The sequence below is a fragment of the Fundulus heteroclitus genome, chromosome 2 (assembly GCF_011125445.2).
Source record: "Fundulus heteroclitus isolate FHET01 chromosome 2, MU-UCD_Fhet_4.1, whole genome shotgun sequence".
NCBI classification, from domain to species: Eukaryota; Metazoa; Chordata; class Actinopteri; order Cyprinodontiformes; family Fundulidae; genus Fundulus; species Fundulus heteroclitus.
The window spans coordinates 26,998,769-27,014,454 of NC_046362.1; the positions used below are offsets into that span (position 1 = coordinate 26,998,769).

At 37.7% G+C, this 15,686-nt stretch overlaps 1 protein-coding gene across 6 annotated transcripts in view; it reads right to left on the bottom strand.

Annotated features, from left to right (window-relative positions):
* abcc8 (ATP-binding cassette, sub-family C (CFTR/MRP), member 8) overlaps positions 1-15,686 on the bottom strand; it is a 115,457-nt gene that overhangs the window by 65,496 nt on the left and 34,275 nt on the right. For all 6 annotated transcript variants that reach the window (XM_036151708.1, XM_036151735.1, XM_036151720.1 and 3 more), the window contains exons 7-9: positions 10,118-10,306; positions 9,168-9,332; positions 6,993-7,148 (exon numbers count right to left, since the gene is read on the bottom strand). In XM_036151708.1, coding sequence (XP_036007601.1) covers positions 6,993-7,148; positions 9,168-9,332; positions 10,118-10,306 — 510 coding nt within the window. The remainder of the gene's footprint in view (positions 1-6,992; positions 7,149-9,167; positions 9,333-10,117; positions 10,307-15,686) is intronic.

The window sequence follows — 15,686 nt, forward strand, 5'->3', positions numbered from 1 at the left end:
GGCTTTTTTCTCCCATACAGGATGCTGCAATATAACGAAGGACAGAGAAACAGACCCTCCTTTGGTTCTAGTGTTTTATCTAACAATCTGTTCTGTACTAGGTTCTAAAATAATTGAAATGTAACCTCATGTGTACAAAAACACACAACGGATTTAACATTGTCATTATTTATGAAACAAAAATGAATTATTCAGATGAACACCTTTGCTTCTCTAGTGGGATTTAAGATGGGCAGCCAGATGCTGCTAATCTAATCAACCCATTCTCAATCTGCCCATAAACATAAAATTATCCATTTGAAGAGTTAACAGGTGTGCATATACACAAGGCAATCAGAAGAGAAATTACCTTAGAGATGCAAAACTCATTTCCTAAAAATGTGAGAAAAATTGTAAAACAGATGCAGTTCTAAGATTTGACCTTTAGGGGTGAGATAGCGTTGTTCATTTTTTGCAAGGGCTGGAGTCTGCATGGTGGAGAAACACAAAGAGCCTCTGCTCAGAAAGCTCGCTGGATTTGGGTTGATTTCCACACAGATTTTGGGCACCTCCCAGATATTTAATTAATCATGAACTCATCTGCATGCCCAGCTATTCTGTCAGATAGTTAGAGCTTGGCTATATTTCAATCACACAAATAATGAGGCAATGTTGTTGAAAGAAGAATATGCTAAAATTCCTCTACAACAATGAAAGGCTAACAATGCCTTGGAATTTGTTTTGTGTTTTTGTGGACTGGAGCTATGGTATTTAAAATTTCATAAACTGGTAACCAATTGGGATTATTATATAATGTTCTCTAAAATCTGACCGTTGAAAGACGGTGCACTTTATTTTAACCATGATGCCTGTGGTTAAAAAAAACCTGCAGCCACTTAGAGGATCGCATAACCAGGAAACAAACATTAAAAACAACACAAAGGGAGACATAGCTTGGAGACTCTTAAACATTTCCCACATTTCTGTGTTACCATGAAATGTGCATAATTGCAATAAATTACATGTTAACATTTCTATGGTTCTGCTCCATGCATTTTCATGTGCATTATTGCCATTAACTGGTTCAGTAAAGGACCCGAATACATCCCCACTCCCCACCAGCCTTCAATGGTTACAAGATATTGTGTGTGACTAGGGTCAAGGTGGCTGATTTCCTTTTCTTCCTGGGCGTTACAGTCATGCAGCTCACCAACACCCACACAGTCTCTGTCAGCTTCTCACTTTATAGATACCTGATTTAAAAAGGTTCACACCACACGCTGAGAGCAGCTTTTCAAAGACATGAATGCTTTCAGACTGGAGAACTGCCGGCTAGGTGGGTCCCTGAAGAGTAAGATAAAAGCAAAGGATCTTCACCTGGGGATTTTTAAGATCATTTTGAAGGGAACAAGTCTAAACTAAATCTCTTGATAATCCCGGCAGTGAGGTTTACATTCTTTTCAATCCTAAACCTATACCATAGCAAAGGGCAAACCTTCTCCTAACTAGGTTCTGATCCAATCATTAACCGTTTACACTGTCCCCAGATGCTAAGGTAACTCGCACACGCCTTAGCTACTTTGGGATGTTTTTTTGTTATTAATTATTTTTTTTAAACATGTCCTGTCTGGCAGTGTAGCATTAAAAATTACTGTCTAAATGCCAAAAGAGAGCCCAACAGATTTTATTTTCACAAGTGGAGCATTACTGCTTTTGCCATAGTGCTCCACTTGATTTAAGTATGCAAAAAGTGTGTTTAGATTTTATTCTTGGACTGTTTCATGTTCAATGGACAGAGAATAGGGGAAGGTAGAAGAGAAAAAAGAGCAGAAAAGATTAGACAAAATGCTAAAAGGGAAAAAAGGTGGAAAAAAGAGAAGAGAGCAATATAATATCCTCTGAGTCTGCTTCTACACCTGCAAGGAGAGATATAAAAAGAACAGCAAAACCAACTGATAAAAGTACAGACAACGACTGCCTTGATACCCTCACTGAAGAATACACAGTATTATTTTATACGTAATATATAAAGTGACAGCTAAAGCTAATAATAGGTGTTTTCTGTAAAGAAGTGGGGAAAAAAGCGCATTGTAGTAGCGTGTGTTGTGTAAATAGGCTGGAGTTTTTTTTCTTTTTTGTAATTGCTAACAATTGTGTGCAACTGTCTGTGTGTATGCCACTATCATACCCGGATTTCTCCATTGTGGGACAGTAAAAAATAATAAAATAAAATCCTAACTACTTAAAGCACAAGGTCCCAACGGTGAACCTGTAAAATTTGGTATTTTAAATGTTGGTATGTTATACTAAATTAATCTTGACCTTACATAATCAGAAGCTTTTTTGTTCACTTTAGTTAATTAGCTTTATTTTGCTCTTTAAAGAGAATTAGGACTACACAATATTAGGAAAACATCAAATTGCAATATTATCAATCAATGATTTGTATCTCCTAAATCTTTTTATTTCATAATCATGATCTCTGCTCACTGTGAATGATATGAGCCTAGCAAATACTGCATCCAGACAATTATTTGCAGCAGAGCTATTGCAGATATTGAAATTGTAATGGTGATTAATAATGATGAATCCATCAATATTCTCCCATCTCCCTTTGCTTCCTGTGGTTGCAGATAAAGATCTTTGGCATCTATTTCATTTCCTCCCAATTTTTAAATACTTAGTTGTTTGTGTGGCTTAGTGTTTGCTTTGTTTATCAGATAATAGGTCCTCCTTTTGTTTCTTTTAGTACATTAGCAATAAACAAACATTGTTGAATTAATATTGAACATGATATTGTTCTCTAGTCATTTGTAAACTCTGAGATTTCTCAAAAGTTATTCTCTTATTAAATATTAATCATACGTAATCTTACATAAATTGTAAGAAATCTTCTTTTAATCCTTTACCAACACAATTTCTTGTTCCATTGAAAGGTGAAGAATTTATTTTCAGATAATAACTTTGCAGAAAGCCACTGGGCATGATTTGATCTTTGGTGACCAATGAGACTGTTTGGTTTCTGGACATTAATGCATTTTAAATAGCTAATAGTGGCTATGGAAGGCAAAAACCAGCCAGGCTCCAAGGTGCGAGGCATTAAGCAAGGGCTCCAGTAGAGGAGTTGAGGCTATCAGGCCACCATCATGAAGTCTATAACTGATCGTTTAGTCAGAGAAATTCACGTCTGTGACCTGCCAGAGACCATCTTGTTCGGCTCCTGAAGAGCTCATCATGTTCCTCCTTGCACAAAGGAGCAGATGCATGTCCAACCGATAGGTTAAGGACCTCTTTAGCCCTCGTGAACTCTCCTGGAAAGCCTTCCTGTCTCCTAGAATGTCCCCTGTGCTCTTGAGGCTGTGCTGTGAGACAGAGAAGTCCTGGTGGGAAATGCTCACATTGATACTGGATGAGTGGAGGCTGTGTAATGTCTGTAGGGAGTAGGTAGCTCCTCATGCTACCGGTGGTGACATCCACTCTATCTTTATATCAGAAAATGGTGGTGGTGAAGGGTAAGTTGCTTCATTGTGTTAAAGGATTCCCTCTTTAGTTGGTTTTCCCATCGCTGCCCCTTAAATGCTCCTGTTGCTAATTAGATGAAATCTAAAGCTGCTGAAATTGATCAACAAGCGCCTCTGCCAATTAACTGACTTGACTTAAACCTATGACTAATTTAAAAATCAATCCTTTGCTTATTATGCAGTGTACATGATTGAAACTTGAATTAAAACTAATTTTCTCCTTCACTAAGATTGTTACTGATTGCAATTAAAATGTTTATTGAGTTCCAATTAAGGACATATAGAAATGTAGCATTGCAATGTTTAAAGCTCTGATCATAATACCTTTGCGCATAAAGTTGGAAAAATGTCTGACACAACAAAGAGCTTTGGTAAAGTTCAAAAGCCCTCTGACTCATCAAGTCCCAGCAGAGCTCAGTAAAGTTCCAATATAATGGATTCATTCAAAGTCTGAGCCAGACAGGTAAGTAGAGATGACGAATACTAATGCTGCCTTAATATATGAAATACCAGCAGGCTTTAAATGGCCATGACAGATGTAGCACAAATGGTTTCTCGTGTGCAGTGTGATTCATGCGTTCTTTTATCTGCTGTGCTGCTGTAATTATATTTCATCTCAGCCTTGTCACAGTTTGCTGGTCATTTCTGTTTACAGTGGTTTTAGAATTAGATTTTCTGTGTTCACATAAAATTCTGCAGATAACAAAAAAAAAAAAAAGATTCATTGCTGGCCGTGTATCTGCATGCGGAAACAAAAGGAAATCATAATCAAAACCATTCTGTTGAGTATAGCCTACCAGGAAATGGAATCAGATGGTAAAACCAGGCAAGGTTTTTCCTTTTGCTAACAAATATGGTGAATGTTTTCTTTTATGTTTCTGCCCTTCGAACATGATTTACTGTTCGGAATTATTTTCATTCGGAAAATAATCATGTTCTTGGAAAACTGGATTCTGCTAAAAAGAGATAAAGGGTTTATTTTTTTCCAATGACAAATAAAATATGCAACCCTAGCTTAGATATGAGAACAGTGGGCTGCAGTAAGGCACTGTTAATATTAGATAAATAAAAACAAAGTAATACGCAGCATTAGTTTTATACAAGGATTAGTGAGATCAAAAACAGAATGACGGAAAAGCTTTTTTTTAGAACTTAGATATTAAGACACGAGACATGTTCAAGCTCAGAAAAGATATTGTTAAAAAAAAGTTTAGTTAATGCTGCATCAGAGAAGCACGCTTGATCAGTTGTCAAATTAATCATGGCTAAGAGAATATCTTTCAGCAAAGAATATTTTGCATTACTAAGTGTTGCAATGTATAATACGTATGAGGATATCCCAGTCCAAGCACAACTATTTACTCAGATCACTGATTGAGTATTTTAAGTGCTCAGTGTGAAAACCTCTGACAATAATCAACTCCAATTTAAAGATGTACCAATCAAATTTTTGTGGCCAATATCAACTTACATTTTTCAATGAAGTCTGACCTGACAATTCCCTTTTACTTTCTGAGAACTGCAACACAAAAACGTATGTTTTCATACTTTGTTTTAATTCAGTAGTTAAATGTAACAAACTCAGGCAATTAAATAACAATCTAAATCAGGTTAACTTTAAACCAACAATGAAAATGATTACAACATGATCCCCATTTATGCAGAAAAGCATATGTCCCTCAGCTTTTAACACATAACAAAATTCATAAAAACATCAACAAACAAACAAACAAGATAACCCCTGTGTTAGAGTACCTTTTGAAGGTTAGCGTACCTAAATTCCAGTTTGAATAAATTATTTCTCACTGTGAGGAAATATGTGTCCTGCAGCTTCCTGGACCTCATCATGGGACATAGTCTCAATACTAATGTAGACCATCTAATATTGATGAAATGTGGTGTCATTTTATTGCATTTGAAAATGAATATCGCAGTATGCTAAAGGTCATTGGTGAATAAATATACAGAGACACAATTTTAATATGGATTATGTATTACTGATGAAAAGTATTGGATTATTTACTGCACGTTATAGCTAATGAATTTTCAAGCATGTACATGGTTTTATCTTTGATAATGCTACCAGACTGGGACTCATTATCAACAAATCTTTAATCATAAATGATAAAAAATCCTGACCATCAAATCCACACAGAATATATAATGGTTATAACTCGAAGGTCTATGACCAAATAGGTTTTATGCTTCCCTGGTGTTTACAGAAATGTTCGAGAAATTAGAATATGTGTTGCAATGAGGCTCCTTTGTTAAATTAAACGTAACTTTGAAAATAATAACCTTAGGTCACTGAAATGAATAACAATTTAAAAAATATTGTTATTTACTGAATGGATGTATAGATTAAAATTTTTGCAAAGTATCTTTCCTTTTCTTTTGGGACAGTATACTGTATTGATATATTTCAATATTTCTAACAAATAACATTTAAAAAACAAGCTAATGATTACACACTGATTAATTAATACATTTAAAAGGTAATTATATAAATTCATAAGAGTATTCATGTCTCTGAATCATCTAAACTCTTTCCTTACCAACTGTTTACCAACCTGATGCAATGTGCTGGGTTTCCTTAGATGGAAAACCTTTTTACCAGTCTGTCTGTATGATTTGATTGATTTGACTGATTTGACTTTGCAGAGTGTCTTGAGATGGCGTGTTGTGAATTGGCACTGTATAAATAAAATAAAATTGAACTGAACTGTTTGTTTGACTCAGAGTTCATCTCCATGTACATCTTCAGGCACAGACGATAAACTAATAGAGCTCAACAGGTATTATAACATGCAATGATTGTACATAATAAAACTTGTTTTTTTATTTGATGTGATGGAAAAACTTCTCAGCGGGTAAATCCAACACAAAAACATCTATTTTCTACACAGATGAAATGAATAGATCATTCACAGAGGGAACTCTGCATTGAGCACATTTCCTGTGATGATTAATTTTGAAACATTATTGAACCTCTAGGGTTTGCTGAAACAGTAGTTTCATTAAATGCTCTTTTCAGTTCTCATATTTCTTGCGAGTGTAGTTTCTTTGGGATCAAGTAATTATGCACATGATTAATCTCATAATTCTCACAGAGATAAACCTTTCAGAGAGGAAACTCAAAGCCTTTCAATGGACTGCAGAAAATCAATTTAACTCCAACTGCAGCCATAACATCCAACACTCAGGTTTAATTTTTCCTCATGCCCACACCGGTATGCAATGCTTTATTTTCCTAATCAAAAGACCTGCTGAGTGAGTCCTATAGGATCAAGCAAATCCATGTATCATGGTGGAGAATAATAGGAAGAACATGCTGTAACAACACAGATCATGTAACCACACAGTCCTGTGCAAAATGCAGTACTTTTATATCAAAGCATTATATCGAAACATGTTGACAAATAGAACTGTGAAAGCTTACACATGGATGCAAAATATGCACATAAAAGGAGAGCAGGAAAAGACGTTGCCTACCTGTACTGGCATGGCCCACAGGTTAGGACAGAGGAAGAAGAACCACATGAGCTGGTTGGTATCTATGGCAACCAGGTTACAAATCTGAGCGACAGTCAGCTCTCCCATGGACATGTTGGATGTGCACAGCCGCATGATTTTGTTGTAGATTTTTGTCTGCAGAGAAAATAAAGATTAAAAAATGTATATGTCACATTTGCCCATATAAATACATCCATGCATCCATTTTCCAACATGTCTATCCGCTGTCAGTGGGTACACCCTGGACAGGTCCATATAAATACATTTTAATCTGATTTGACATACTTGAGACTGATACACCTATTCACCCAATCAGAAATTATAATTGTCTTTGTTTCACTTTTTATAAATTGAAGCTGCTTAGCTGCAAGGAAAATGAAAAGAAGGAGGAACATTACGGCGACTTTAAAAGCCTTTTACAGAGAGAAAATGTAACATGTGCCTTGCAGTTGGATTCAGACCTCTTAATTATACCACTTAATACAAGCCAGTGTAGAAAATTGCCTTCAAAAAGTACACCTGTGTACAGTTTTAGCTTCATATAAATGCAGTAGTTGTGTGAAGGTTTCAGAGGTTTACTAGAGAACAGATCTGTCTTGTAAATTAGATCCTGGATCTCAACGAGACAACCTGTATAAATAAACAGTGAATAAATGAAGACATAGGAATTCACCAGACAGGTCAGCAATAAAGCTATAGAGAAGGTCAAAGCATGACAAAACACCAAAGCTGATCTAAGATCTCTACAAGGTAATTAAACACTAGCAGGAAAGAGCATAAGTCAATAAAACAGTAGCCTGAAATAAATGAAAACAAATGAAAACAATAAAACTACATTGAAAACAGATGTGATAGGACTCAAATTACAAGCCAGAGTAAAAAAAAAAAGAGTAAATAACTGCACAAACTCAGCGACGTGGACATCAAGAGGTTATTCCAGAGTATAGTGGATATTGTAGCATAAGTCTGAACCACTCAGTGTTTCAGTTTTGATCCTGGCAGAATAAGAACATTGGGCTGGATTTCAGTTTTCTGGGGTAAATGAACATGGGGTTGGTGCAAATCTGTTTGAGGTGATTTATGATGATGTCTAGATATATTTGTTCACAGGTGTGATAATGCATTTTTGGGCAAATTGCAAATGTTGTGAAGACTGTACCAAGGCAAGTATACAGAGAACAGCTGGTGGTCCAAGATAGAGGGGATTAAGGTGAAATAAGGTTTTTGATGTTGCTTGCTTTACAATAACTGATTAAAACCAGTCGACCACTGTCTTGCTAACCTAAAAAAAACTATTTAACAACACTCCAATATTCCTAGCTGTGAAACAACAATCAGAAGCAAGATGCTAACAGCTCATCCAGGGGTGGGTAGGATTCCTGTAGACAGATGGACAGATGGAGCTGAATACAAAGCGATCATGGGGCAAATTTTTTTACAGGCTTTAAAAGACTTGAAAATGAGGTGAAGATTCATCTTCGAGCAAAAAAAGGACCAGAAGTGATCCAAGGACAGATTAAATGAGTCCATGCTTGAGGCCTCAAACCATCAGGGGGCTTCAGTGATGTTTGAATTTTAACACAGAGCAAAGATCTAAAATTTGTTTAATGAGAATGTGAACACAATTACACTTGATTTGACATTTTCAGCATAGATAAATTAAAAGATTTTAAACTGTTTAAAATGCTAATTAAAGATGTAAAGACAGTAAACACAGTTATAATCGGATTTTAAAAGGTTTACCGTGTGTTTGTGTTTGACCTCGGCATGTTCACAAATACATCTTAACAAATGATAATCAGAGATTGGTTTTAGGCCCAGCCAATTAAACTTGGTCTCCCTCTCCCAGATTCCACTTAATATCTATTGAATTGGTGTTAGTGGTCTAATCAATTTAGATTTAACTGTAAACTAAAATTTTAACACTAGTGGTAATTTGCTAATGATGAATGACATCACAATGGGGCTATATGGCTTAATAGATGTTTGTAGCCAATTAGAATGACACTGAGGAATAAAACCTCAGGTAATTTTAGGTGTATAGTGTTTGTGAAACCCTCTAATTTGTAATTGTTTAATCGAGACAAAGTCAGGGCTTTGAAATGGTTATAACTGTCACAGAAAGCAATGCATCACTTGGAGGATACCCCAGACCTGTATGGCTCCTCGCAGGTTGATTCCAGTTTCGATGGCCACATAGTAGGAGACCTGGAGGAAGGTCCTCTGGAGGAGCAGGGCGATGAAGAGCAGCACTGCCAACACGTATGCATTCTCCAGGAATTCTTTGGAGGAAATGAAATAGATGCCGAGGAGCTTCATCTGAAAGCAGAGGAAGCAGATGGAGATGGATTCATTATTGTTTGTGAAGCTGGAAACTCAAGGCCAGTTTTAACAACACTGCATCTTGTGTGAGCGCAACACTCCCAAAGAAAGAAAGACATGTCCGAGTATATCCCCGAACGCTTAATTAATCCTGCGGGTAGGTACAGATCATTCTCAAATCATTATTACTGATTACCATACGCATCAAGTGAACAATATCTCAAATTCTCTTTCTTTTCTCAGATATAAATTCTCATAATCCTGCAGCCGGCGCTACATTTCAGCTAGTCTGCCAAACTGAGCTGCTATCCTGACTACGTTCTTTGATCAACTCAAGAGCCCTTTTATGGTCCTATAATTAAATTTTTATATTGCAGCTCACATCTGCTTGCCTATGACAAATACTCATCGTTTCTTTGGTGCAGAAAAGTGCCTAAGCAGCTCTGAGTCTGCACTGGGAGAAATCTAAGAAGCTAATAGAGCGCCAGCAGCAATAAGTGTCATAAATATTTGAACAGGTTCACATTAGTGCCCACCAGATCAGGTTCATGGAAAAAGGAGGACATCATAGGTGTCTCACCAATCAGAGAGCTTTAAGAGACAAAAAAGAGGAACCCCCACCACCACCACCACCACCACATTGATGCTGTTGAGATTTAAAATCATCCAGATTTGTAAAATATCTTCTTCAAATATAATTAAAATGCTTTTAATGAATCTCTTTTAATTATGTCGTTCTGGCCTATAATATTCAAAGTGGTGCTATTTGAAAGAAGCCTCACCGGTTGCTGGATGGTACGATTGTCTTTGCTGATGTGATGAACGATGCCAGAGATACAGAGCGGACCGGCAAAGCCCAGCAGGTCTGCCATGATGCGGAACGTGATGCTGAGGATGAGAGGCCTGCCGAAGGCTTTCCTCAAAGCCAGCCAGATCCACTTCGGACCTTGAGGTGCAACGCCCTGAGGCTTCTAAACGAGAGGTAGAGAAAATGTATATACATATATTAAAAAATGTAAAAACTGTCAAAAATCCAAACAATTGGACGCTGGGTGAAATTATTGAGGAAATAAAATCAAATGCCACAATTCAGTTCAGAAGGTAACATTCACTCATCATGGACGTAAATGTATACATTTTTTACTTTAACAATTTCATTGAATCAATCCATCCGAATGTGTTTTGGTAATACAACCTAAATTATTTTAAGAAGCAAAAGTGTGGTGCAGTAGTTTTAATTTTTTGTGCCCTTTCTCTAATTCAAAGGGTAAGAATTATATATACAGGCTCAAATATATACATATATCTCCAGTAATATTTATCTATATGTCCTTTAGCAACTTGCAGATAATCCACATACTGCATCAAAACCAGCAACAAGATTCACTTTAATTAAAAACCATTGAAGTTCTTTTAGATCAGGTTGTTTCTTGCCACTGGCCCAAATTTCAAGCATAGTCCACAGATTTTCTTTAGGCTTGAGGTCAGGGCCTTGAAAAAGCGAAGCTATGAGCGTCGTAAAAACCTGATTTATCCATTGTGTTGATATAGGTTTTCAGCCATCCAGGACATATCAGTGCTATATGCATTAATGTAGAGGGAAAATAGAAGAGAAACATGAAAATAAGTTAATTCAATTTCTATTAGGTTTGCTTTATCTAATGTAAAACCACTTTTGATGTGTTTGGGATGGTTGTTCTGTGAGAATGAGTTGTGTTGAAGTTTCAACCTAATAAGCTGTTGATTTATGGTGAATCTAAACTGATCCTTAGTATGATTATGCAGTCATCATGCCTGGTAAATGTTATGCTGCTCTTTGGTTTAAAAGTCTTTCATCTTTACTCCTCCAAGCAATAATCTTGTTACTGGGCAAAATAGCACAAACGTTCTCTTATCTGATCATATAATTGTATAAAGAATGCGTTTGGCTTATCCATGTTGGCAGCTGCAGATTTCAGTTTAGCTTTAAGGTGCCAGTAAAGGAGCAGAAGCTTTTTTCTTGGCTGGCAATAGGCTATTTCCTCGGTGGAAAGTGACACCGGCATTCCAGCTATTTCCATTTTTTATGTCAGCATTGACCCCTATTGGTTGCTGATTATTTTTTAACAAGTTTCCTTTCAGGGGACAGTTAGGGCCAGTGGCGGCTGGCCCATTGGGGGCACTGCCCTCCCTAGATGTGAAGGGGAAAAGTCATAATATATATAGATTTTTAAAGTATTATTAATGTCAGTTTTTAATTAATAGTATGTGGCTACATGTAATATGAATTATTAAAACATTTCTACTAATTGACTCTACCAGTTGACTCTCATTCAACAGTGCATTTCCACCAACAGAACGTATCATTTCTCCTTTGGGGCACTCAATCAAAGCGCCCCAAAAGTGTAGCGAAATAACCAATCGTATAATGTTGCTAGGGAAAATTTATAAATATTTTGCCAATCACCATCGCCAAAATGAATGGCTTTGGGGCTACTGGAATCTTTGCCTCTGCTACACATTGATAAAGGTATATGGCAAGCCTTTTTAGCATAAATAGGTGATGTAGCTATAGTCAGTCAGGCAATGACGTAGAGATTATGGCGACGATGACGGAGAGAGAGAGAGAGACACACATTTTGTCATGTGGTGAGAGAGTTGGAATGTTGGGCTATTTGTTTTGAAGAGGGTGAAAGAATTTTGGATGGTACTGTGAACATTGTGTCATGTACATCATTTTGTCAGCTGATAAGTTTTTTTCATATTTTGAAATTCTGTTCTGTTTCTGTTCTGTTGTGAAACCCATTGTGTCATTGTGAAACTGTTTGACTGAAGATAATGGCATTACAGTATGGTGTCTGCCTACTTTGTGTGTATGGTGACAAATAGTGAATTTAAGTGTTGTATTTAATACTGTTCCTTTCCAAAATAAGACCTAATATAGCTGGAAATGGTTGAATGCATCTGTAAGCTGCTGATTCTGAGAAGGTAATTAAATGCTTATTATGGAATTGTAGTAATTTTCCGACTTTTAATTTGAATGCATGTACTGGGTTAGGCAGGGAAAGCTATTGGCCAGCCCCACCAAGATTTCTTTTCACCAGCCGCCACTGGTTAGGGCCAAATGGTTAAAGGTTGCACACAGCTTGCTGTTCCAACAGGATAATGACCCCAAATATACATAAAGACTTGCTTTGGATTAGATAAAGCAAGATAATATTAAGAGACTAATGTGCTGCAGCACTATTATTTGACCCTGTGTGCATAATTGTAACCCTCTGAGCAATCTAATTTGTGCACTTACGCTTTCTTTCTTAAAATCTTTGCGTTCTTTTTTTTTGCATTAAATGTTTCACTTCTGTGTGTGTGTGCATGTGCATCTGTGTGCATGTGCATCTGTGTGTGTGTGTGCATCTGTGTGTGTGTGTGTGTGTGTGTGTGTGTGTGTGTGTGTGTGTGTGTGTGTGTGTGTGTGTGTGTGTGTGTGTGTGTGTGCATGAACATGCGTGCATGTGTGAGTGTGCGTCCTTGTGAACATGAATGAGTCACACTCAGATCTGTGAGAACAGACGTGACTGCTATCATGTTTCACCATCTTTCCATTTGAGCTCCTACTAAAAGTCAGTTTCCATGCGTGACACGTCACTGTGAGCATCACAGTTACGCACGCAGACACACATCTTCTCCTTCCATCCCAGGTTCAAACAGCTAGGAAATATTCTGCTTCCTCCTCTGTCTCTGAGTGAAACGAGCTTCCCATGAAGAGAGGAGCTTTCAGCCCCACAGGGGTCGGGATGTCACCTCGTTCACAGATGAATTGGAATGACCCGCCGTCTTCCGACCCCCCTCTAAGTGCCCCGCCCCCGCCCCCGCCGTCCTTCCCTGCCACTCCACTGGGATCCCTCAGCCTCTCTCTCATCCTTCACTCCTGCCGGAAGGAAACGGACTAGCGGTCACACCGGACGCACACGCAGCAGTGACGACTCTCGGATGAACTTACAAACACTGGAAAACAGCGACCCTGTAGAAGAGAACTTTTGGTGTGAGCCCTGACGCACGCACCAAAAAGTCTGCGGAGTCCAAGAGAGGAGTACGTGAAGAAAAATGAAGGAGGCATCTTCAGCTTAGACATAGATTAGTGAAATTCAGAAGAGTTATGGCTCAGGTTAAGGTCAAGAAAGAACCCAGAGAGTGGAAAACTCTCTCTAAAACCCGTGACACTTTAAATGATTACTTTATAATACACTCACGTATCTGTCTGGAGATTTTCTCCGGCAGAATTAGAGAACTGTCTGTCAGTTTCGTAATTATTGTGAAGAAATATTTTAGGGATATTTTCTTTATCTAGGTGCCATTACAGAAACAACAGTGATTTTCTTTGAAAAGGAAATCTTGTAAAAATGTGTTGAGTGCCCAAAGGGCTACAATGCCAAAAACTATCCACTTATCCACTTATCTATGAAGGATCATGGATGGGTTGGTGCCTATCTGCAGTGGTCAATGGGCAAGAAGTAGTGTAGAACCTGGACTGGTCCCAATCCATTACAGGCAATTGACACACAGGACAAACAACCACCCAGGGGGGCTATTCAGAGAGACCAATTATCCCACCAGTCATGTTTTTTGGACTGTGGAAAAATAGCAGAGTACCCAGAGAGAACAGGCAGAACATGCAAACTCCATGCAGAAAGACTCTGAGCTGGGATTTGAAACCAGGACCTCTTTGCTGCAATAGTGCTACCAACAGTTTCACTGAGCTGCCTAAAAAACATAAATCACAGATTTATTGTTGATTACATATGTAATTAACAAGAATCCAGAGAGGTGAACATTTTTATCAGTGATTCTGATGGGTCTGAGGAAGACTCAGTGATAAATAAGTAAATCACGATGTTCGACCAATTAAACAATTACATATGCCTTTTGGAAATCAAATAAATATTTTAAGAAATTTACAGTACATGTAGGATTAGTCCTGTACTGATAATGCATAGGCAGATTACTAAGATTTATCTTGGTTTTAAAATGTACATTTTCAGTTGTGACAGTTTAAAATCTTTTAATACGATCGCAGAAAGAAACTGTTTTCTTTACCTGTTTTGGAGAATAGAGTTGTGAAGCATTGTTTCTTTTCCACTTGGTGTGCACTGCTGTTAGGGTGGCTAAAAGAAGGCTAATGTGCTTTTCCCCTGCCTCCAAGAAAGACAAATCTGGCTGGTTGAAAAATCTTCTAGTTGTGAAAAATGTATATTTTTGTCACAGTTTCCTGTCTTGCCATGTATGTTGGGAACATACAAATCTGGTATGTGGGTCTAAACATGAGAAAATAAGAGTGTATTTTTTGGAAGATATCACATTTCTCACGTCTTAGAAACAGCGTTGCCAAGTCTGCTGTTTATAAGCGACTTTGGGCTTGTTTTTCTCTAAAGTTGCTTTCAAATTTTATCAGTCGCAGGTTGTGGTTTATTTGTGGAGTTGTTTTTGAACATGATGTAGCTTATTTGGGCTTGGGTTTCTTTACAAATTATACCCCTCTATTATCTCCCAGTTTCCCGCAAGAAAGCAAAAACTCGAGTGATAGGTAGTTTGTTCTTTCAACGTCCCGGCAAACCCCAAAACCCACTCACGCTAGAGCCCATAGTGACAGAAAAGCAAGTGACAAGGCAGCGGGAAAATGAGATGTAGTAAGTGGGGAATATGTGGGAAAGAAATCTAATAAAGAGTGGAATAAACAATAAACATGGCGCTCTGAAAAGACTGGATCTGACCTCAGATGGGAGATGTCTCAGAGGCATTCTGCCAGTTCTGCAAGTGTGAAATATATGCTTACCATGCCAATCTAATTCAGCAATCAAGAGAAGTGCCAATATCGTACAAAATCAGTCAGTTGAATGCATTGGAAGGCAATTCCGTAGCATTATGTACCTCAGGCAGCAAAATTTCCTATATTAATGAAATGCAAGGCAGACACCCAAGAGAGGGAAGGGGGTGCAAATGTGTGGCTGTCATTACAAGTTTGAAGGTAACATTGTTTTAAAACAGTTGGCAAGCCACAGCCAATATGTCTTGTATCAGTTTTTTAAACTTGTGCTACTCTATAAGCAGAGGAGTGTACAAACTAGAACTATATTAAGCAAGTTTTGTGTTTATTCTAGGCTGTTGCTTTAGTCTATTAACCTTGCCTGCAAGCTAAATTCTCATGGTATTTGTGTGTTCACAAACACAAGAATCCCTCGTGTTTCAATGCTGTCTCAATCGTTTCGGCGTGAACCAGAAATAGTTTGGGCCAATCACGTTGGAGTATTGTGTTTTAAGGCGAGACATACCGGCTGTGATGAAAGCAAGAGCTGCCGAGCCCACAGCCGACCCAAA